Source organism: Magallana gigas, chromosome 2 (assembly GCF_963853765.1).
Source record: "Magallana gigas chromosome 2, xbMagGiga1.1, whole genome shotgun sequence".
Lineage (NCBI taxonomy): Eukaryota > Metazoa > Mollusca > Bivalvia > Ostreida > Ostreidae > Magallana > Magallana gigas.
Genome location: NC_088854.1, coordinates 55,309,041 through 55,334,191, shown reverse-complemented (window position 1 = coordinate 55,334,191; position 25,151 = coordinate 55,309,041). Strand labels below are relative to the sequence as shown.

Here is a 25,151-nt window from a genome sequence, read left to right as displayed (position 1 = left end):
GCCAATGCTCACTAGTGATACCCCTGCTCTGATGTGAATATGCAAAATAATCAAAGTCGACATTCAACAGAGAGTTGGCATCTGATTGGTTCAAAATTATATCCCACAATGTGGCATGCCTAAACAAATATTGTGTTAAAATTTCAAGCATCTGCGATAAATAGTTGCTGAGAAATCTTTGATGAAAGCATCTGCAATTAATAGTTGCTGAGAAAAATGCAACAGAAATTTTTGTTACAGACAGACAGAAGGACAGACAACACACAAGGGTAAACAGTATACCCCCTTCTCCTTCGGAGCGGGGGTAGAAAAATTACAGAGGAAGCGTACAATTATTCTTTAGACAAGATTTTATTTCTTCTCAATCTTGTTTATATATCATTTGATTTTGTGATCTCAAACATTCTAGACAAGTGAGAATGAAACATAGTTAATTAAATAGATCATTGATTTAAATACGCCTACATACATGAATATGGACATCTCTTTTGTTCTTCAAAAAGGTAATAAAAAAGACAGTAAAAATTTGTGACCTTTCAATTCCTCTCTCTCTCTCTCTCTCTCTCTCTCTCTCTCTCTCTCTCTCTCTCTCTCTCTTCAAATGACTATAACACATTTAAACAAATAAAATAAAAACAAATGGGACTGAACTCAACTCCATGAACACGGTTAGTAATACCATTCACAAAACAGAAAGTAACGAGAATTGCACACCGCCATTGACTAAACAGAGAAAATTTTTTTCATGCATTCAAGAAATGTTTTCTAAATTTTTTACAACTGAAAGTACATACATCTAGGTAGAATGTTTCCTTGTTATCAGTGAGTAGTTTGACTAGAATTGTGAGTTGTTTCTGAATTCCTCTCACCACTTGTGGTATAATCACCGGTGATTTTGTGTCCATTCAGGGTTGGTACATTTATATATGCATAGAGTACATGTAAAACACTGATCAAGCATCAAATTAGAACACACTATGACACGATCAACTTCACAATGTGTGTGTAGTGACATATGGTGAAAGAAGTGTGACATATGGCATCATGTAAAGTTCGGTGACGTGAGTGGTAATATCTGCGGGTGTCATGATATTGGTAGGGATGTGCGTGTTTAGAGTTCACCCTTGTTTTGGGACCAAACTCTGTTCATTAACAATATTTTAAAATAACTATATATACCTTACGTGTAGATTCTTAGTTGATATAGCCACAATTTGTGTGCATGATGATGAGCCTATATTTGTGATGTAATATTCTTTCTGTGTGTAAGATAGTATGGCCGCTGTTTATGACAATGTGGTCAGTTTTTGTGTGGTCTTGTCACCATTTTGTGTTGATGTGAGCAATGCCTGTGTCCTGTGAACTGTGATCCTATATCTCTATGGAGTTCAGCAGTTTGTTTCAACATAATATTAAAACAAGAGTTCATGCATATCACACATATAGCTGATCTGAATACAAGATGAAGATGGGATACAAATTAAAATAATTCCACCTAAAAAGGGCACTAAACTGTAAAATAACTGGAATGTTTTACAAGTTCTACAACCAATGTCTGTGCTGTCTGACTATTGGTTCTTGGCAGATCAGAGATCAAATACAACAGGCCACAAAGCACCTGGATTTCCTATGACAAAAAAATCAACTTTTGATTCAAATCAAATGAATTTGCTTGGCAAAAATAGATGTAAACTTTCTACTGAATTAGAGCATCTGCAAAATAAAAACACACATAAGGACATGAGATAGCACTAAAGTGTTTTTTTTCTTTCTGAAAACAATAGAATAACAAAACATGACCAAGACAGCATGCTTCTGACTGAACCGTTGATCTCTCTGCGTAACAGTGACTGCAGACAGCATGCTTCTGACTGAACCGTTGATCTCTCAGTGTATCGGAGACTGCAGACAGCATGCTTCTGACTGAACCGTTGATCTTCCTATGTATCAGAGACTGCATTTATAATGTACAGCCTACAACACACACCATCAAATATCACACACACAAAGCAACAGGCAATTTACAAGTCTGTTTCTTGTCAATAACCCCTTGACTTTTTTATGGTCAGAGTTAAGGATTTCATCCAGTTCATTTGGAAATTATTTCTTCCCAACATCACTATAACCAGAGCATCTAATGAGTCAAGATTTCTCACGCACTTTCACATCTACACAGTAGAAGTCATTTCTTCATCTTCGGCACGTAAATGGAAAGCAGATGAAGTACTTGCATTGTATGTATACTAATGGACCAGCCATCCTGGATATCTATGAGCTGTGGTGTATGACAGATGATAAGGTATTATCTGACGGTGTTACCGCTCTCATACATTTGTGGCAAGCTGTGTGGTTGACAGATTGGCTGGTGGTAGCCGGTAGGGGTCGCCACTGTAATCAGGCTTCATGAAGTCCGTCCGAGATCCACTTCGAAACGTACTGGTTCCATAGTTTGTGGTGTTGTAGCCATTCATACTAAAAAACAATGCAGTCAGATGTTTTAATGTCTATTTATGATAAACAGTATGAGGTTACAAGAACATATATAATGTAGTCTGGATTTTTGGGAAGAAATCCTACAGTAATTTAAAAAAAAAATTAAATAGTTTCAATTAAATTGTTAATTAATATTTGAATCTACAATCAATGTAAAAACTTGTCCATGTATAAATTCAACAATTTAGATTTCTCTCAGGGCCTCTAGTAAAAAAATCACAGTTGCATTTGAATAGATGTGTACATGTATTCTTATTCTAATACTAATTCTAATTCCAATTTTATGCCAATAAGATAATATTTTAAGTCCAACATTATAATTTTAGATTAACTTAATTTTATAATAAGAATTTTGAAGAAATATTTTGGCACACATAATACTGTAAATTCCTCATTAACGCAAGGAATTAACATCCGCGTAAAATCGCGTGAAGCACATCTCGCTGATTTTAAAATCTCACTTTTATCTTTTGGAATTATCAAAATGATTTGGCGTTCGCGATTTTATACTCTGGCGATCTTATGCAAAACAGTCAAATCACAGAATTAATAACCTGAGTAAATTAAAGAATTTACAAAACTCTCCAAAAGTACTCATTAACAAAAAATAACTGTGTTTTTGTGTCACTCACTTTTCCACAGGGAATGACTCATCACTGCGGTGGGTATAGTCACTGAACAGGTGCCCGTTGTGATTCTCATACCCATTGATGATATTGTCCGACTTCAACGTACCATACCCACTGGTGTTTAGTCTGGGGTCCTATAATTAAAGAGAGTTAAAGTGAACAACTAAGCATGTACTAGGGTATGTAAGAGTTATCTTTCTTCAGTTCAATGAATGAAGTAAAATGTGTAACCGTAGAGAGCATTACTTAAAGGTGTGTTAGAGTTATCTCTCTTCAGTTGAGTGGATTATATTTGAAAAACTTACATTATAAACATTATTGATGTTGTTTATTTCATCAAATTCTGTGGGGCAGTGATAGTTTAGATTCTGTCTCCATTCATCCATTAACGTGGATTTTGTGAAATCTGACGGCGAATCTGACTTTTCTCGTTTCTTGAATTCTGTGTGGCTGTCGGTTTCTGCATAAGATTCTGAAATCACAAATAAATGAAGTCTATTTAAAGGAATACTATCAAGTGTGAGAATCTGCACAGTTAAAACCCGGTGAACATGAAAGAGAGGAAACTAAGCCTGCACCCAGAGATTGTGTAACAGTGAGGAGAGTGATGATGCATGCTTACTATCGGTTTCAACACCTTCCTTAATGATATCTTTGTTTTCACCTAAAATTTACAGGAACAAATCTCAGCAAATTAAACAGAAAAGAGGAGCATTTCTGCTGCAAACAGACAAGTGTTTATACCATTGTCAGAGGATTTAAATCGGTGATACAGAATGCAGGCTCCGGCGATAAACAGAAGGACGGCCACACCACCACAGACTGCACCGATGATGTAACTCAGATGGAGGCTCTCTGTAATAAAGAAAATAGGTCCATTAACTGAGTACTGGGAGACCTGACCATCTATAGTCATACTTTCCTGCTTATCTACAGACAATCAAACTTGTTTTTCTGTTTCTAAAGCAAGAGAATACACATACCGGTATATAAAAAACAGAACAAGAACTTTGTACTTTAATCTATAAGCAATGTTTTAATGTGCTTTTTGCAATGTTTATCAAATAAAGAAACATACATATATTTTGTAAACAGAAAAAGAACTTTGCACTTTCACTAAAGAGCAATATTTCTATGTGACTATAACTTGTATCTGGGTTTGGTGAAACTGACCTGTCTCTGCTAGCACAATGGTCTTTGTGTCATTCCCGTAGCCATTAAACACGGTGCAGATGTACTCCCCAAAGTCGCTTGGGGTCAGGTGAGATATGTGGAGGATATTCTCCACCCCGTCCGCCATCTGTGTCTGGGTGATGGAGTATCGCCCGGACTGGGCGTAGTCAATGATCTTCTTGTTCCGGATCCACAGAATTTGGTCGGGGTAAGGAACAGAGCGGACTAGACAGGAGACCTTCCCATCAAGGTCCGGCTCAGCAAACTGTTTGAGCTTACTTTTAATTTCAGGGGGACCTAAAATAATCAATTTTAATCAGTGTGATGTGGGGATTTAGGATATTTCAATCACAGCTGTGTGATATGAGTGATTTTTTTTTACCAAAATGATCAAGGAAGAGTAAACATACAGTGAGCATCGATACAAAAAAAGTTATTCAAGTTCTAAACAAAAAATATTCTGATGGGCAAAGTTATTATTTTTAAAGATTAAGGTTTCATGTTATGTTCCAACTGTGTTTTGTTATTAATATCTCTTCAAACATCTTTGAAAAAAAAAAACTTTCCTTTACATCTGAAAATTATAATTGTCTTGATTGATAAGTAACTCAATTACAATAGCTTATTATCACATGAAACAAACCAGAAATAGTAACAAGAAGGCTCCCATTCTTTCATTTTTTTTTGTTAATTAGTGTTTAAAAAATAGAGGAAGAAAGGTTTTGAGATGTTTTTGTTTGTTGTAATTCAGCAAGGTTAAAAAGCAACAATGTAATCTCCTGGTGAGAGGGAGTAAAATCAATTGACATATTCCATTAAGCTGGGCGTACCTTTGAGAAGAAGATAGACATCAAGTTTCTTGGTAGTGAAAGCCCCATACAGAGCGCTGGCCTCACAGATATACATGCCAAGGTCTTCCTTGCCGATCCTAGAGAGGGTGAGGGTCGTGGTCTCACTGAGGGGGGCCTGGCTGTCAGACCTCCGCCAGCGGATCTGAGGTTGGGGGTTACCAGTTGCATTACAGGTCAAGGTCACAGATTTATTCAGGTCAACAGGAATGTACTGGTTGACCCCGATAAACTTTGGTTCATCTGTAGGAGATAAAAATAATGTTAGTACAAGTATTCAAAATCAACTGCTTAATCAATTCACTGAGTGGGAAGATTTACAACAAAAGACAAAGGGATTAACGTCTCCATAAAATAACTCCCTTGAATGCAGGAGATTTATAAATACACTTCAAATTAGTCTAAAAAATGTTATTGACTTAAAGTAACTGGTTGCTTTAATCTTGGTGATTGTTTCAAGTTCCGAGAATGCATTGGAAGTGTCATAAAAAGTTAACACTCCTTGGGCAGCCCAACTGCTGAGTTTCCAAGCCTTTATGGTCTTGTCAATCGGTTGATAGGCCTGCACCAATCCTTATCTCCATCAAAACTAATTAGCATTTTGTATGCATCATTTCAGGAACAACAAAACTAACTATGGAGAGGAAGTTGGGTCCATTTTTAGTGCCATGTAATTGCTTGTTGTACATAAATGACAACATCAGGCACAGCATGGGCTGACAGAATAATAGCTGTGAAGTAATTCATTGGCTATGGTCAGCATGTTTCAAAACACAAAAAACAAAGCCTCCATTACAATGCATCCAAAACACAGCAAATATCTTATGACAGATCAAAATAGAAAGCATTGATAAGGGACTCGTAAAATATGTGTGAAAACAGATTCTAGATGCAGAGTGTGCATGCTTTAGTCTGGTCTGATTTCCTCCGATACTATCTGTGGAGGTGGCGGTATCCTGAGGAACATAAATGTAGGACTGTAACAGTGATCTAGATACCGGTCTCCGATGACCATCAGCCATGAGTCACTGATCAGCCTGACATGGAGAACCCGTCAAATTCCCAGAAACCTAGATAACACACACTCAGCTATATCCAGTGTATTGAGGATTAGATTAATTTGAAGGTCTGATATATTTCAGTAACAGAGAGTGCATGGCGTCAGGGAGCAGTATAGGGAGAACCTGGTTCATATATCAGAAAGATTGCGACTCACAGAGAATGTCCAGCGTGATTTCCGCCACAGTGCTGCCGATGATGTTAGTTGCCTCACAGGTTATAGTGTTCTGATGATAGTCGCTGGAAATCTGGGCAATGTCCAGATAGCTGCGTGTCTGTCCTCCGATCGTGTGTCCATTCCTCAACCACCTAAAACACACAATCATAAACTTACTTAGTCACTAAATGCAAAATGTGTCTCAGGTGAATTCATGTGAAGTTTCAACATGACATTGTTTTAAATAAAATCCATAATGAAGTTTTCATATCGAACTTATACACAAACATTCTCATTTTATATTAGTGTTTAAACAAGCACAATTTTTTTTTAAAGTGATGATAATAATGTGCACTTTATCAGAAAACAATAGCTGCAGTGTTATGTAATATGTATCGACATTGTGTAGGCTGCTGTGATGAATGGAGTTGGACATTAAGGACCACAAACATACCTCCAGTGGACTTCTCGCGGGTTGGCGTCACCGTCGCAGGAGAACCTGACATAGTCGTTCTCTCTCATTGGTCGACTTATGTTATGACTCATGTTGATTCTGGGTTTATCTGCAAATCAAAGCAAAACTCAAAATTCTCTGTCACGTCTCATTACACTCTGCACCACAGTACTAGTACACCACATCAAGACGGAGTTTGGGTTTTTTGGCATTATGGATTTTATCCAGGTTAATATATATACATAAGTGTGTTAAAACTTCCTACGTTGTATGTTAAAAGTCATGTAAGTGCTTCAGGGTTCTGAAGACTGAACACCTTTTTTTTTATTGTAGAGTTTATAAAGTTTTGTATTCACAAGTGATAAAACATCTTACATTGCACGTTTAAAGTCACATAGGTGCTCAATGGTTCTCGCAGAGCTTCATTTTTGGCCCGACACTCAATTCTCTTCTCATGGTCAGCATTGGTTGCTTTCAAGGTCACAATGCTGATAACATCTGTAACCTTGGTGGATTCATTGGTCGTGGCTATCGTATATGTATTGTTTGTAATCCTTCCAGTCCCTTCCTTATACCTACAATACAAACACGTTCATAATCATCCCTCTGAGTATATAGGTCCATGCTGCTTGGAATACTTTAAAACAGTCAACAAATTTTTGAATATAATACATAAATCATAATTTTCTGGATAGATAGATCCCTTCAATGCAATATGATATACTTTGCATTCCAATGAACATTTAGTTATGTGGATCAGCTCAACAACAAACTCCCATTGAAAAATTGGTATTACTGGTAAACGAATTTTAATGAAACCACAGTACATGTCATAAATGAATTCCCATGCTCGACTGCATGACAGAAGGACATTACAGAAACATTAAGAGCTACTGGTACCACTGCTAATACATTGAGGACATGAAGGATGGACCTACCACAGCATCTCAGGGGCCGGCTTCCCTCCGTCCGCTCTACATGTGATGTTGGTGGGGACCCCCAGCACCAGGGACTTGATGTCTCCCCCGTCTATCAGCACCTGGTTTGGAGGAGCTGAACAAAAGAAAGAGAGAAGATAAATAACATACCAGCACACCAAGGTGTTATCATATCTATTCCATCATAAAAGGTAAACCTCTCTTCTTTCAAATTCCTTGGTCTACAAACTTCTACACTTATAAATGACTTTGTCAACACTTGTTCCACACCACCACACATATAAATGACTTTGTCTACACACCACCACTCTTATAAATGACTTTGTCTACACTTGTCTAAACACCACCACACCTATAAATGACTTTGTTTACACACTACCACACTCATAAATGACTTTGTCTCCACACTACCACATTTATAAATGACTTTGTCTCCAACTTGTCTACACACCACCACACTTATAACTTTGTCTACACACCACTAGTCTTATAAATGACTTTGTCTCCATTTGTCTACACACCACCACACATATAAATGACTGTCTTCAATTTGTCTACATACCACCACACTTATAAATGACTTTGTCTTCAATTTGTCTACACACCACCACACCTATGTCTTTGTCTACACACCCCCACACTTACAAATGTCTTTGTCTACACTTGTCTACACACCACCACACCTATAATTGACTTACCTATGACTGTGACAGTGACCTCATCACTCAGCAACACTCTGGGGTCATCATCTGTCGGAGTCACCTGACAATTATATTTCCCATCATCCTCTAGTTGGACGTCTGTAATCTCCAGACTGAACTCCTCTGTAACAAATGAGTGATGGTTAATTTGTAGGATCAAACAGTATGATTAATTTACAAAAGCATAAAGCCAGTGTTTGCAAAGCATTTTGTACCAGGTGCTTTTTTATCTGTAGGAGTTAGCACTAGAATAATTAGGAAGATGAGCATATTTGAATTATATTCCCATGTAATAGGGTGTTTTTTTTTTCTAAAATACACCCACTAACAGGGAATTTATGTTATGTCAACAATCATCAATCAATCTTTCATTAACAATTCTTTTATACACAGCAAAATGTTTTTCTGCAACATGCAAGCATATTGAAAACCCAGCAATAATTGTTTCCCTTCTGACTCTGTAGTAAGTGGCTGTTGAGGTGAGTAGCAGACTTTGAGGTAAGTATAATAATCCACTCTGATATCTCATAATCTGACATACAAAGGCCCCCTCCCTGTTAGATGACAGTTAATTTCTGTTTATTCTGAGTACCATGGTATTCGAGGGATTATGACAACGATTCCTGCCCTATAGGAGCTGACGCAGGCGATCAGCATCACGGGAATGACAACACACACACAGTGAGATGTCTGGCAGTCACTCAGGAGAGCCTTCTCTCCTCAGCGACACGCCAGACAGGTGTAGGGAATTACTGAGGCATTCTGGGTATTGAATGACTCAGTCCAAGTCAATCAGTGAAACAAAGCATCAAAACAGTTTCCACAGAAGACAGCTATCAATAGCATCACCGTAAGCTAAGTAAATGGTAACAACCAAGACATCTCATTTCATCAAATAAATCTACATTAAGTACTTTTTCCTATCTGCAATGATTACCACATGCAGTGATTGCAGCATTTTAGTTTTTACTTATCACTGGAACTTCCACCTACCTATGACATCATTGTTGACCTCTGTCCTTTCCCCTACCATTCTGTAGCGGGGGTAAGGTGGCAAGTCTCTATCGTTCCCCATACCAAATCCATTCTGAGTCCACTGTACGATCCCGGAGCGATTCTTTACAATACACTTCAGTAATATTCGGCCTCCAATGGTGGACTTTACACTCTCTGGTCCTTCCACCAAATCTTGGCCTCCGAATACTGAAAATAAGACAAAAAACTTATACATATGCGTTACCTCAATATCATCCTACTGGACATTATGCACTATGCTTGGATGTATATCAATATAATACAATAATTTACACTGGCCAAATAGAATTAATGCTTCTTATCTTTTAATCATGCAGACTAATCAAATTCTACAGAAGAACTTAAATTGACCAGTGATCCATTTTTATTTTTGGTTATCCTGGCCATAAAGCCATTAAAAAAAATACATTAAAAGAACATTGAAAAAAAAATACAGATATGCAAAGTAAAATTCTCTTATTTTGCTATATCTTCAAAACCCCAAGGAGAAAACAATTTAATTCCAGTTACATTAAGTCTATGTCTGGATAATTTCAATAATTACCATAGCATGAACCTTTTGAGTTTGTTTATTTCGTGTCTTTATGCATGGGAACGCAGCAACGGATGAAAGCAGCAATGTGTTTTAAATATTCTGAATAAACATTACTGCATGTCTTTAATCAAGGTTGCATATTTTGTTTCATATTTTGCAATAAATATGACAAAGTAATCATACATAGGGTGCACTTTTAATTACCCCTACCCCATGGTGAAAGTCTCTAACATTCCTACAAAGCTTTCTCATTAGTCTATCATGTTACCACAACATCATACTTGCCAACCTCCAACATGTGAAAATCTGGTCATGACCAGATTTGGAAAGTAAAAAATCTGGTCATAGCGCGTAACGACATTCACTACATATTTACCATGCATTTCATAGGTATATACAATAGAAATATGTGTTAAAAACTTATGTGTAATGCTTTATTGCAAAGAAGCATTTTAACTAACAGTTGCTGATTTTGAATTTTGCAAAGTGATCTGACACAGAAAATGGTAGGTTGTGTTCAGCTAAAAAAAATGCAAAAAGAGTTTCTGCTACATTAACCTTGCTTTTGAACTCTGTAAATGATGGCATGAAAGTTGTAAGTGACTTGGAAGAGTTATGTGTATTAAAAAGCATCCTATACATGACTAAGCGTTTTTGAATGTTTAGTCAGATCATTTTGGGCACAAAATCCAATATTCAAATGTGCGTTATATAGAACATAAAAGCCTCGTTTTGTACTCGATTACTTTGTTTTACTTATGGGAATTCATTTTCCCAGATATGTTGATAGGTACAAAAATATCGTTTTCTTTTTGTTGGTTTTGATTCCGCTGGCCCCGATGAAGACCTTTTCTTATTGGAAGCCATCACACTTAATGATTTAAACCTTCGCTTAGTCAAAACAACTCACGATAATAATTACACATAATGTGTCTGTTATAGCCATCGGCATTGTTTACGTGTTACGTAATTCCAAGCTCAGCTTGGGTTCATAACTGGAAGTCAAACGCGCAACGTAATTTACGAACCAAATCCGGAAATCGGGAGATCTTCGGGTTGTTCGACAAAAATCGGGTGAAAAGCATGACCCGCCGGGTCATAAAAAATAATCGGGTGAAGGGTTGAAAAATCGGGTGTGACCCGACGAAATCGGGTCAGTTGGCAAGTATGCACAACATGCGCCTGTACTTCAGCTCACATGCCTGTCAAAGAACAGGACTGGTGTTAAATTCAAAGAAAACATGTGCTCTGTGGCTGTGTTTTGCATCAAACTCTTGTAGCCTTGACAAGGGTCAGTAAGCATGGCAGTGCCATGGACCGCGATTTATGAGCTGATATGGAAAACAGCTCTGTATTGTCTATACAGCACTTGCAGATCAGCTCCCCAAAGACTTTCAGGCAGGGCCCCCCCCAGCCTTAGAGTGTCAAAACTGCAGGCAAATCTGAACTTGTACCGGGTCAAGTTGTGCCAGCCAGTACCACACAGGAATTTCATGTGAAATACAAGTATACGGTATATGAACAAACACATAAATGCCTTGTGAAAGTTTTTTATTTATGTATAGATATTTTACCAGATGTGAATCTCAATGTATTGATCGTCATGCAAAACTTATGTGAATACAGTATCTCTTGTAAAAATAGCAAATATGAATTTTCTATATAGATTTTGAATTCATTATGATTTTACCTTGTGCAAAATTTCATGGTTTTGATATAAGATTTTTCATTATACATATAACATAGAGCATCGGTACGTATCATTACTGTTGTGTGAAAACATACAATTAGTGCCTAAATGTTCTTATCTTTTGAAACATTGATGATTCAACAAACTCATTGAGTCACAACATTACACAATTGATGTAATATCATATACAATCATTGCTATGGCTACAAACCATGTAAATTATGAGATTTGAAATGTTTAAATAACTTAGGGGGAATATATCTGTTGATTAAAGCTATCAGGATAATTGATGCAGAAGCACCTTAAGTTGTGATATGATGGCATTACACTTACAGAAAGTACTCAAACATCACATAAATTTTAAAACTCTGCAATGATTTGCTCTAAATATACAAAAATTACATTAGGCTCTTGAAAATTTGTAAAACTTGATGTTGGCTAATGAAATTTTGAGCAAGATCAATTAGCAGAATAGGAGTGTAAATCACATGTTATGAGCAGGGAGGCAGTTATCGCACAGTGAGGGCCTAATTACAATTGGTGGGGCCGCTTCATGCTCGTCTGAGAAATACCCCTCAGCTAGCATTTCAAAAAACACATGTACCAAGTCACATTTCAACTTTTATTTGATATTTTATCAGAGACACTCTGGGAGCAGTCAATGCAATCAATAGAAGATTTGACATTATATAAAGCATTAACTTTTTGCAAGAGAAAAATTGCTTGAGCAATATTATCAACAGAGATGCATTCATGTATTCTTTATATATTTTTGGGGCATTGCCCTCTAACAAAACTATCTTATCCATCACTGATATATAAAGGAGTTGGAATTTTTAATTTTTTAGACAACTTACAACATCAGCACTTTTCAAAAAATAAAAATAATGGATCAAAGATTAATTTTAATATCTCTTAAATGGTTAAACAAAAGTGATACAATAAACTACTGGTAAATCAAATGAATGAATGGACTAATGGTACTCATGGTGCATAAATTGAATGACTGAGTAGTGGACACCAATAGGTGTCTGTAGCAGTGGATACATTACCTTGCTGACACAGGATTACTAACACCAGACTGTGAACCAGTGGGGAGATACAGCGGGCCATGGCATTCATCTACAGTGTGGTCTGAAATAGCAAAACAATCAGTAAGACAAAGTAAATTAGTCGTCACAAAAGAACATTCTGAGCCAAACAAGATTTGGACCAAGATGTGAAAAAAGTCAGTGAGACAAAGTGAAATTAGTCGTCATTGGAAGGCATTCTGAGCCAAAAGAGATTAGCACAATAAAATTCTATTGTTTTGTTCAGGTAAAGCAATGTGCTTCCTCGTGCCAAAGACTACGTAAATAGTAAAAAAAAGAAATAGCAAAAAAGACCAAGTTTGCTGCAATGAGTCTTGGAGCACCTGCTTCATTAAAGTTATCTCCTGCATAATCTTTGAGTATATCAACAACATATAAACACAGGAGCTGGCACATGGCCCCTTGTATTGGGGCGCAGAAAGATGTCGACGGAAAAACTTCACTTAATCAAAGTGTTAATCGGAAATTGAAACATGGCTCCCAGTTACAAAATGTTTCCAACAGAACTTAATTTCTCATTAGAGATTCAATTAAACATTAAAACTCAGAATAATCACTATTTCCTTTGATCACCTTTTTCGAAACATGCAATACTTCATCCATTATTTAGAATGCGGCAAATTCACTATTTTCTGATACAGTGAATTCAAACTTCGATGCACTAGACACTTCATTTCTTGAACAGCATACTGACAGTGTGTATATTCTTCAATTTGCTTACAATGAGCTTTAAGAAAGAGTTACAGCATCTGTAGCAGTTGCCATAAACAAAATTATCAGATTTTTGTTCTGAAAGTGCAGTTTTGAAAATGTTTCAAGCTACCAATTTATCTAACTCTACAGGCAACAGAAGACAATTTTGCTGATTATGAGGCTAATCCGGCAGCATGTAGATTGCATCAAAAAAAGAGTACAAACTATTTGTCTAGACACATGGCACTTCATGCACGAAATTGGCGCTGATCCTTATGGCTTAATGGTAACAGTCTTCAACAATACTACCACATGTAAATCTGTGTCACCCACCCTCACACACACACGACCATTGTTCTTTTTTTATTCTTGTGGCTGATGATCCAACTTGTTTTTTGGCGTCAGTTCTTGTTTGCAGCCTCAACATATGAGCAGAGGCAAACAAACTCGTAGAAATACTACAATGATAAGTCACCAGAAGTTATCTCAACCCCACAGCAACAAACGTCGGAATAAACCAGGAATATGCTACAATTTTGCAGCAGCAATCTTCAAATAAAGAGGAGAACCTTCTAGCTACAATTTGAAATTATAAAGGCTTGAATTTTCCAATTGAAACAATGTATCCTCAACAAAAGAAAATGTTCATGCTTCAATAATATTTCTGCTTTACTATTGCAGTAATGTCTCCCTTGCATTTAGTTTTATATTGCTAATGAAACATTCAATTCATCCAAAACAGGTTGTTTCTTTGGTATCTACAGGTGACAACATACAGAGAGATACACAAAGAGTCTGTATTATTTACCACTCGCCTGTATTGTTTATAGAAAGATTAACAAATCCCATATCTCATGTTTACACACAATAAAGATCATTTTTTGGTGGGTGCGTGTGTTTGAAGCATGCTTTGTTAGCAGATGCTGCAGAGCTACTGATATTTAACAAAGAAATAGAATCAGATCTTCTGGGGCCACACACTGAATCCCTCAAATCCTCATCAAGCATGGATTCACAGAGCCCTGATAGCTCTGAACTCTCCAATAGCAATATTTTTATAACCGTGGAGAGTCAAACTGTTGCCCCTACACCTCTGTGTGACCGTTCTTCAACAGATGGTTCCACTTGTTTACTGTGGGTAATGGTGTGACCGGTATCTGTGAACCAGGGGAGGGGCATAAACCCCCCAACACAGACACACCCCCCACAGGACTTCTGATGGAAGCTTGAGAAATTGTCTTTGAAGAAAAACTTTAAAAATTTCCTGTTTGCTTCATTAAAAGGCACAAAAAGTATATAAATGTGTCTGAAGTGTTTTTATCAAACGCATTGTATAAATATAAAAATAGTTTCTCTCCTATAATTAAATGCTACGATTAGCAAAGGTCAGAGTTCCTAAATCATCACAAGGTAGGCACAATCACGACACACAGTTCTCAGCTCTTTACTTTTAAGGTGGAATAACACATCATCACAAAATGGCTGACCGCTGATCGAAACAACATTTCGTTCTATTAAAAGGATTTTATGGACTGAAATATAACTTACTCCATAGACGAGTGGATACAGTATCGGACTTGTGATCCGTACATCCTGAGTTCGAATCCCGCAGGGGCTTTTGTTGTTACTTACTGGAATAATTATTTTAGATATTCATTTTTTATCCCCAAAGTGTAAATTTTTCGCTTATTTGACATTTGTACGGTTTATTTATCAATATATCTTTCATTATCAAACAATTTCCTGTTAATTTGTGTGACTTTTTCCAGGTGTGTTATTCCACCTTAAGAATTGTTCAATGACATTCGTTAATTGTTAAGGTGGAAATGTTTGGATGGTGGAAACTATTGCAAATACATGTATTTGAAATGTCTTCAGATTCACAAAGCTCAACTTTTTGGACAAGTTTCTTCAAGTTAATTAAGACAACAGGTATCAATGTACTGATAAAAATTCAAGCTCTTATAATTAAAGCACTCAAACTTACTTTGAATTAACCTTTTACACATTACAAACAATTTCGTTTATGAAATTGAATTTTTACCTTATTGTCAAAATACTTACTATTCTATATAATGACATTTGAAAATAATTGATTTTCTCTATTGTGTCTGATTAAATTAAAAACAAAGTTCAGACAAAATGTGCCAAATATGTGGACATATGATTTTTATTAGAGAAGAAAACCAAGAAGCACTATCGAGTCGTTACAGTGAATTACTTTGCAGGACCAGCTCCTCTCTTACGCTATTCACCTCATTTAGAGCACCTGCACAGTGCAGCCATTACTTTGAAATCTATACCACATTATTTTACAAGAAACAGTTTACTCTATGGTACCATGAAGACAAAGAACTTTTGGAATGCGAAGAAAATAGTTTAACATCACACTGCATTATCCAACTCTGTTTGCATCGCATTAGATCAGCATGATAAGAACCAGTTTGAGTTCAGGATAAAAGACCTATACATCCAGATAAAAGAAATTCACCACAAACAGTTCGCATGTAGAACCTTTCAGCCAATTTTGCAGTGTTCATTTAATGATATTATTCTGTAATACACTTATTTAGTACACTAACAACTCCCCACTGAGAAAGAAATATAACACACTAATTCTGCATCAATGGGTCTTGTAGGAAAGGACTCCAAGAAAAACATCACAGCATTGTGTCTTCCCCAGCCAGTAGCAGACATTGAATTCTGCAGTTCTAGTAATGGTGTTGTTTAGGAATGAATCACACATGTCCAGAATTGGGCTCACCTGGATCAGTGAATGTCTCATTATGCATCAAAAGGTTTGGATAATTTGGGGGCTGTGAGGAGAGATCAACATGGGATGTATAACCCATCAATTTTTCACTGTCACTTTTCAATATGGCAGCTGACAACAATCTGTTTACCTTATCTACTTACAAGCATTTCAAATCACAGACATGTGCATCCAATGATTACATTCCCTCCTTATTATTAATGACCATTTCATATCACCCATAACAGAGACTTCTTCCTCCTCCAAAAGTTAGAAGCTGTTGTGAGCTTTCGATGCTTCGCTCTGTCTCACCTGATCAGGTTTATACATGAATGACCTGATCTACTGGTTTGAGAGTCAGAGTTGATAATTCTCTTGTGATTTCAATAATTTGATTACTGAATCAGCTGTTTGTTCAGTCTGGTCTACAAATGTAGGACAACATCTTCAGTTTTATCAGATAAAGAAGATAAACAGTATCCTTCTTGGTGTAAACTGCTGAAGATACCAAGTGAACACACTATCTGGCAAAAGAAGGATTCGTATTCAATTTGTGTGGACAAGCTTCAGCTACTCTTGATGTCAAAACAACCCCATGCCCACAGTCAGCAATGCACCTTCTCAAGGTTTTCAATCATAGGTACATCGTCTTCTTGTACACCCAAAATCAAAATCTGCAAGCCATGCGAATCGGCCTTGATAGCTTTACCATTGGAATCATAGGAAAGCTAACATGTTCTATCCCATTACCTCATCCTTCTTTCAGAAAATTATAATTTTCTTCATAATTTTCCAGCATTTCTCACCTTCATCTGCGAAATTGTTATGTCTGACCATTGTATGAAAGAGGAATTGGTTCATAAATTATATTAATGTGACAGAGACTGATTGAGAAATGCCGTATAGTGTATGTTAGGATCATCTTCAAGTCATGGAGGTTTGCAGACAATCAAAAGAAACATATTACAAATATCTGTCACTGCGTACATCAGCAGCCACATAATCCCTGCTTGGTGCCAGTTAGAAGTGTTAATCCATCTAGCAGACAAGAACCTGAGTAATGAATGGCTGCCAGTCACCATTATGTCACTCCACAAACTCTGATATAGAGCAAACATAAACTGTACAGTTGGAAATTTACAAGACGTTTTAATTTTCACAATGTTTGCAATTTACCATTTTTCAGCAACATTTATAAATTCATCGTAAATGCTGTTTCTCCTTTACTAGGAGGTGATGTCCCATGTCATAGTTAAGTTGATTTTCTAAAGCATGAAATCAAAACCATCACTATTGGTAGTTTGTTAGAAATCTAGAATATTTTTTTTTTAAATTGTGGAAATTAAAATAATTGAGAAAAAACAAAACAGAGAAGACAAAAGAGTTCCAAAAGTATACAGGTATATCTATAAACATCACTTTCTCATTAGTATACTGGTAATTATCAAATAATAAAACTCTGTCTGATAATTGACATATTTCAAAGGAAAATATGTTGCATAACATGCATTTTTACCTCCATTATTTACTGATTAAATGTACATTATACAAAATTTTATTCATAATTAAATTCAGGTTTATCAAAAAACTTTATCTCGGATACAAAGACAATGAAGTCATTATTGGGGCTACTCATATCACGCCTGGCAAATTATCAGAAGAAAGAACACCTTCATCAAAGAGATTACAGAACTGAATGATTACATAACACCGACAAAGAAAGGAGAAACATTTTAATGATAAAAACATGATTGTAAAGTGCAAGGGGAATTCAAAAGATAAAAAAAAGAAATCTGGTGAGGAGAAAGCTACATTTTACAACTGGTATACATCACTGTCTCCCATATTTTTACAACCCGGCTCTTCTTGCTAATATTGGAGGCTAAAACATACAAACAGTATGACAGTGTAATAAAGCAAACTGTTGTTTTTTCATAAACCACTGTTTTCGCTATCAGACTAACACCTGAGCAAAAGATAATGATGTCAGGTACCTTGGACCCCCCAGCTAACCTAACCTTGCTTCCTATGATAATACACAAAAATACACAATGTGTACTAGTGAGGACATACACTGAGCTCTATGGGGAAAACACGATCTTGCTGAGGATGTAGATGATGATGTACTACCAATTGTAGACTATACTCAACTGTATCAAGTTTCCCCCCAGACAATGGTTGTGCATGTGCTTCTGATTTAAGGGAATTAACGAGGCACTCTTTGTTATCAACATCATGCAGTCTTTATATCAAGGAAGTGATTCAGAAGACTAGATATATGATATATATTTCCTCATCGATGTGGAAGTTCACCTGTACGAAGCATGCAGATAAATAAACAGGTGCACAGATAATCCACGGCCTCAACTGGAGGAAGATTTGTTTCACATAAACTACTTTATACACAAAGCCCGCTTACACATTAGAGTTTTCTACAGATTTGAAGATTTGTGAAAGCTGACATTAATAGAGCATCGTTTCAGTTCAAACTTATTTTTACACCAGAACCAATACCAGGGCTGTAATCCGAGTGGAGGGGTTTAATGTGGCCTATCCACGAAGTCATCAACATGAAGAAAATTGGAAATGGAGATCACAGAGTTCAGATTTAGCTAATTAACATCATCAAATGTGACTTAACCCGACTTAATGCACTTATCAAGCCAATTTACATAAATATCCGCAGCATTCCAATAACAAAATTAATGCTTTCATCACCTGTTGTTGAAATAAAGTCAAAAATTAGAGCTGATTTGACTATCTTAATTCATTGGCACATGCAATCAAGGGTTTAAAAGTTATAGGTCTAGGGGAGTCTGAATTTAGAAGGTAATTAAGATATGCAGAATTATCAGACATGTACGTATCTTTATGATAAATTTGCCCCAAAAGTTGTCGCCATATTGGTATATCTTCTAGCTGGCAATTAAACTCAAGATGCTGGCAGAAAATGTCTCTTATCTAAGTAGTTAGAGTACAGGCTGCATAGAACTTTGCAGATTATGTAGAGAGTATGGCTCATTAGAACTCCAAGATAATTCTACCCCTTTCCCACAGTTCATATTTTGAGTAAATAATTCATTATGCTTTAAAAATATTTTGAATGATTGACGTAAAACAGTAATTTGTCTAATAATTTGGCACTGATTCTGGAGATATGTATTTCTGTTGTATATTTCACTACAGATTTAAAACACATTAAGCAGGTATGCCTTAGCTATTAAGGATACACTGGTATTCCCATCCCATGTCCCCTGTGGGATCAACACTGTGGTCATGTGATAGCTAGAGTCCCCTGAAAGCTACTCACTCAGATACCAAGATGTCCAAACATTCCAAGAAGTTGCTGGTAATGGCACAGGTGCAACATGTGCTAATTCATTAAGTGCCATGATTCTTGGATCCATATGTCCCTAACATAGTAACCTTGACCCTGGCTACGACCCCTGGTTAATGACCAATTAAGTGCCTGGTTCACAGCTCAGTCAGGACTGTTTGTTTGTAATGCTTGTGATTCTGTGGACACTCCATCTTGAGTTGCCTAAGTTGGTTTCTGTTTGAACAGCTTCAGTCTCAACATTTGATGCATTGTTTTAGATCACTACTTATACTAAATACTAGTAGTCCATTAGTAAAGTTGTTCAGTCTCCAAATATATTGAATAGTCTCTTTTATCATACTGGCATGATCTTCTATTATTCTCATTTCCTATCTTGTGAATGAACTTTCTTTGTCGAAAATTTGAACTATGAATTACCATGTCAAAATCTAGTGTAATGATGTAGAAATAATTTAACAAAGGCTTGCTTGGGTTAATATAGTAACAGCTTCAAGCTCTAATGAGACATTGAACTGATCATCACTCTCAGACTCTTCCTTGATCTTGGCTTCTCCCCAAAGTTCTAACCTGACGAATCCATGATCCCTCAAATATATTAGGAAGTCTAAACATCAGACGTTGATTCTGTATCATAAACTAATTTTATCCATAACAAATCAAAATCAAATTTCAACTTTACTGACATATTCCACCCAAATATCACTGACAAAGTTAAAACATGCTCAAAGAGAATTAATTTTCCATGTTTACATCTGTTTACAAGGAGCATCCAAAGCCGATCTGATAAACATCACCACAGAAGATATGAAAATTGAAAGATTTCTAAGACAGACAACTAAATGTTTTCATATGAACCTGCTTAGAGTACACAAAGAGGACAGATTCCTAAAAAAGAGTTTGACAGATTTCTCTTTCTGTGACTGGAAACCATCAAAGCATCACTGGAGATGTTGCTGATAATATTTTCTATCCCTTTCAGTAAATATTTGAAGAGAATTCTGGGTATCTGCCAGAGATTTCTTATACAAATCTCAAAAATCTTATTGGGTATTATTCAAGGAGGAGAGAGGGGGCAAATTGGAAATAAAACAATATAAGTTTCGGCATCAAATAAACTTCGGGATAAGATTAGGGATAAAAATGTAGATAATACAGCACTAATTTAGGGAAATTTCAGAAATTAGCAGACAGGAACACCCGTGGAGATGTCTGAGTCTATTGTTTTATTCAGAAATCAGGTCATTTACATCAAACTCTGATATCCCAAGTCTGGTCATGTCACCAAGTACTGCCAAAAATAACAGCAGACCTGCCCAGATTCCTTTACGAGTCTTTGAACTGTCAGCCTGCTATCTACTCCAGTCTGAAAGTCATCAATCCAGCCCCCAATGTTCATCAAACACACAAAAAAGAAAGCCCTCTTTAACATTTGTCATTGGGTTAACAGTATATAACAACAACTAGTCCATTGACTGAGTTGTAGCTGGGCCGATTTATCATGTTGCTACAGTACAAGGTGATGACAAGCATGTTCTCAGCCCATCTCATAATTAACCGAATTGGGACAGGGGGTCAGGCCCTGAGCATGAATTAATAGTAACCCCCTCCTCAACCTACTGAGATGATCACCAATAGCTGTCTTGTCTCTCCGTCAGAAGATAACATGTCCCTTTTCACCTTCATGCCCACCACAGGTTTTTATTAATCATTAAAAATAGAGGGGAACAACAATGTATGATAAACCCTCAACATTGTAATGTAATGCAGCTGACGTCCCATTTTAAAATACCGCTACAAAATTTATGTACTTACTTTTCAATGCCAGATTTTGTTTTACCTATACTGTAGTATGATGCACCTGCACTACTCAACAATTGAAGTCAAATCATAAAATAAATTTAACTCCTTTGAGGGAAATGAATTTTATAGAGCTATTATTTTTTTATAAGTGTCTACATATATATTAATAGGACTGTGTGAAAGAGAAAGCAAACAAATTATTAGAGGTACACACAACAACAGAAATCAATATCCGGGAATCCAAATACCCGGATACCACAGGGGATAAACGATCCATTAGTGGTCCAACTGACAGATTTCCTTTTTCTATTTCTGTGAGACAAAAACTTACAAAAAATGGAAAACAATAGCTGATGATAGCAGCAATTAGCTGCAAATGGAGATCTGTTAACATGATAGTGTGTTCTGCCATCTCCCTCAGGTGTCAATGTTGGCAGCCTTTTCCACACAGAATGGATCTCTTTCAAGCTATTAAAACACTTTTTGCATTCAATCAAAATAGCAGAAGATTTCCTGTTTGTATAATTTGTTATCAATAAGCTTGATCAATCTACTCCCAACTGCAGATGCATGATGCCAAATCAAAAAACAAAACTCAAAAGTTGGCATGAATGGTTAAAATCGGTTACTTGTCAGGTAAAAAAATTAGGTGAGCAATTTAGGACAGGATGTTTTAGAAAATGACCATTAGTCTTGATGCCTATAACAGTAACTTTACCAGATATAATTCAAACTAGAGGTACTGTGAGCAAGCTCACAATTGATACCCCCCGCTAAGAAAAAAATCATAATGCGTATATTTTTGATATTACAGAAAATATTGGATGAATCTATTTCACTGTCCATTTTCTATAAATAACAACTGCTTTATTTTTGAAAACTGCTGATTTTCAGCTTCTAATATTTCCATTAATACAAGACATGACACAGACAGAATTTAGCTTTTTTGAAACAATGACCTTGAACTTTCTCAATTGACCTTGGGTCAAGACCCAAGGTCATGACACACCCTTTAATCATAAGCAATCTTTGTGTGAAGTAAGAACTTCCAATGTTTCCCCATAAGAAAGATATGGACCGGCCACGAATTTTGCATTTTTTTTGCCAGTGACCTTGACCTTGCCCGAATGACCTTGGGTCAAGGTCATGACACACCTTTAGATCATAAGCAATCTTTGTGTGAAGTAAAAACTTCCAATGTTTCCCCATAAGAAAGATATGGACCGGACACGAATTTTGCACTTTTTCTGCTAGTGACCTTGACCTTGCCCAAATGACCTAGGTTCAAGGTCATGACACACCCTTAGGTCATAAGCAATCTTCGTGTGAAGTGAAAACTTCCAATGTTTCCCTATAAGAAAGATATGGACTGGACAAGAATTTTGCACTTTTTCTGCCAGTGACCTTGACCCTTCCCGAATGACCTTGAGTCAAGGTCATGACACACCGTTAGGTCATAAGCAATCTTTGTGTGAAGTAAGAACTTCCAATGTTTCTCCATGAGAAAGATATGGACCGGACACGAATTTTGCACTTTTTCTGCCAGTGACCTTGACCTTGCCCGAATGACCTTGGGTCAAGGTCATGACACATGTTTAGGTCATAAGCAATCTTTGTGTGAAGTAAGAAGTTCCAATGTTTCTCCATAAGAAAGATATAGACCGGACACGATTGCACAGACAGACTGACAGACAGACAGACGGACAGACGGACGGACGGACAAGGTGATTCCTATATACCCCCCCAAACTTTGTTTGCGGGGGGTATAAAAACTATATACTGTGAAGACACATCCGATCACAGATTGCTGAAGATCATCCCATCCATTTACTCTCATCATGCTCTGGCTTCTCTGTCATCACAGACTCATTATTCTGACCACAACTCAGTCATAGGAAACCATTGATAGCCAACATTCCAGCAAGCTGGCCAAAGTTCTGTCAAACTATTTGCTTATGTTTGAGGTCTCCCCCTGATGTAGGTCTGTGAGACCGGTGAAAAGTCTGTAGAGACCAGTTTATAGGGGTAGCTAGCACATAAATTCTACAGCTGCAGCTTCAGCATCTGCTACTTTCAAAAAACTTCATGTCAAGCGAAAAAACCCTTACAAAACGTAAACAATTTACAATACAATCAAAGACAGATATGTGCCTATACTCCAACACTAAACAAATGTACACAGATTGTGGGCAAAGAAAATTTCACAAAAAAACCCCATCATTTGAAACTTTAAGAAACACATGTAAACTTCTCCTTACTAATGGATAATAAAATGGTACCTTTCAGCAGCTCGGCTGGTGTTCCTTTGCAAAGAGATAAACTTTGAAACTGTCTGTCCTCTGATTCCCTCACTCCGTTTGTCTGTTCACATATCCCATGTTCCTCTCACCACCATTGCAATCTCACCACACCAAGCAGAGTCTCTACAATTAGGTGTGAGTACAAATCTTTAATGAAGTCCCTGATTAAAACATTCCAGACTTGGGGTCAGTATTAACGACTAGGTAATTCAATAATGAGAAAATGATAACAATGTTTTAGCACAGGGCTACAGTGAGTAATACACAACACTCTATGCAGAGAGGTGCCTTCCCAAATCATAGTTGCCTGTAGCAACAGATACTGTGGCAGGATTATCAACCAATCAGTGCCCAGCATTCAAATATATGACCTGCTGTGAGTTTTGGCATTTGACCTGCCTCAATGTAAGGTTTTTTTAACATCTGTATGCACCATGTTTATTCTCTCTTGTAAAGATGAAAGAGTAACCACAGATACAGTTTTAACTATAAAACACAGGATATGCAAAGACCAAAACGACATTTAAACATTGTTAAAATAAACATACCTATCTCTAAGAGTTTTCCAATTTCAGTTTCCATAGACAGGATTCCCCTAGATCACTATCTGTTCTGACAGTATCAGTTTTTTATGTAATAAAACACTGTATTTTTTTCTTTACTTTATCAATTCTTGCCTCTCCTCCTGTGTTGATCTAATATACACCTGTATCAATGTGATTTTTGGGAGCTTCTTTTTTTTAAATGAACTCCTTTATAGATATATATATTTATTTTTCCTTTTTTTTTTAAAGGGGATAAGTTCAAGTAGGTAGTTGCATGTATGCTGTTATTCAAACACATTTAACAAATGATAACTTATCATTTAAATATGTTATTATAAAGTATATACAATTCAATTATAATTGATATACAAAGTAACCTATGATTAAATTGTGGAAAAAATGAAAGACCCAGGTAAGGGCCTTGACCTTTTGCCTTTAGACTTGTAAAAAAAAATTGTACATGTTAATTAATGTAAAAGTGATGACAGGCAATGACAATTACAACACATAGTGGATAAAACTGATACAAATTATGTAACTGGCAGAGATTGTACCTAAACCAACAGCTAACAATCCCAACTACTTGATTTTTGTCAGCACTTATTTGATTTATGGATTGAAATAAAATTGTGTCCCAACATTTTGTTAATATAATATTTATGGACTTATTTATATACTGTATTTTTTTCTCAGAAACTAAACCTGTTACATCTGTCTGCGAATATTGTACCCCATCTAATATGTCACCCACCAAAGAATATGATTCACAAAAAGCAATCTGACAAATTGGCAAAAAATAATCATGATGGACCATATCCCAAAGATGTATTGATCATATACTTCATAGTTGATGTATATAATTTGGACAAGGAATAGCCTACAGAATCTGCAGCCAGTGTTCACTGTGGCATTATCTTT

At 36.4% G+C, this 25,151-nt stretch overlaps 1 protein-coding gene across 13 annotated transcripts in view; it reads right to left on the bottom strand.

The window, feature by feature from the left end:
* Positions 1 to 332: 332 nt before the first annotated feature.
* Positions 333 to 25,151, bottom strand: part of LOC105325026 (kin of IRRE-like protein 1) — a 46,570-nt gene continuing 21,751 nt past the window's right edge. For 10 of the 13 annotated variants that reach the window (XM_034447612.2, XM_066077323.1, XM_034447614.2 and 7 more), the window contains 15 exons: positions 23,668 to 23,811; positions 12,765 to 12,846; positions 9,446 to 9,655; positions 8,450 to 8,575; positions 7,752 to 7,866; positions 7,189 to 7,388; positions 6,814 to 6,922; positions 6,360 to 6,511; positions 5,126 to 5,386; positions 4,296 to 4,592; positions 3,867 to 3,977; positions 3,745 to 3,786; positions 3,428 to 3,594; positions 3,126 to 3,256; positions 333 to 2,472 (listed from right to left, as the gene is read on the bottom strand). In XM_034447612.2, the coding sequence (XP_034303503.1) occupies positions 2,325 to 2,472; positions 3,126 to 3,256; positions 3,428 to 3,594; positions 3,745 to 3,786; positions 3,867 to 3,977; positions 4,296 to 4,592; positions 5,126 to 5,386; positions 6,360 to 6,511; positions 6,814 to 6,922; positions 7,189 to 7,388; positions 7,752 to 7,866; positions 8,450 to 8,575; positions 9,446 to 9,655; positions 12,765 to 12,834 (2,139 nt within the window). In that variant the 5' untranslated portion in view covers positions 12,835 to 12,846; positions 23,668 to 23,811 and the 3' untranslated portion in view covers positions 333 to 2,324. Of the gene's footprint in view, positions 2,473 to 3,125; positions 3,257 to 3,427; positions 3,595 to 3,744; positions 3,787 to 3,866; positions 3,978 to 4,295; positions 4,593 to 5,125; positions 5,387 to 6,359; positions 6,512 to 6,813; positions 6,923 to 7,188; positions 7,389 to 7,751; positions 7,867 to 8,449; positions 8,576 to 9,445; positions 9,656 to 12,764; positions 12,847 to 16,412; positions 16,547 to 23,667; positions 23,812 to 25,151 lie in introns of those variants that run through there. The other 3 variants (XM_011424386.4, XM_034447619.2, XM_034447620.2) reach the window with 3 other exon arrangements.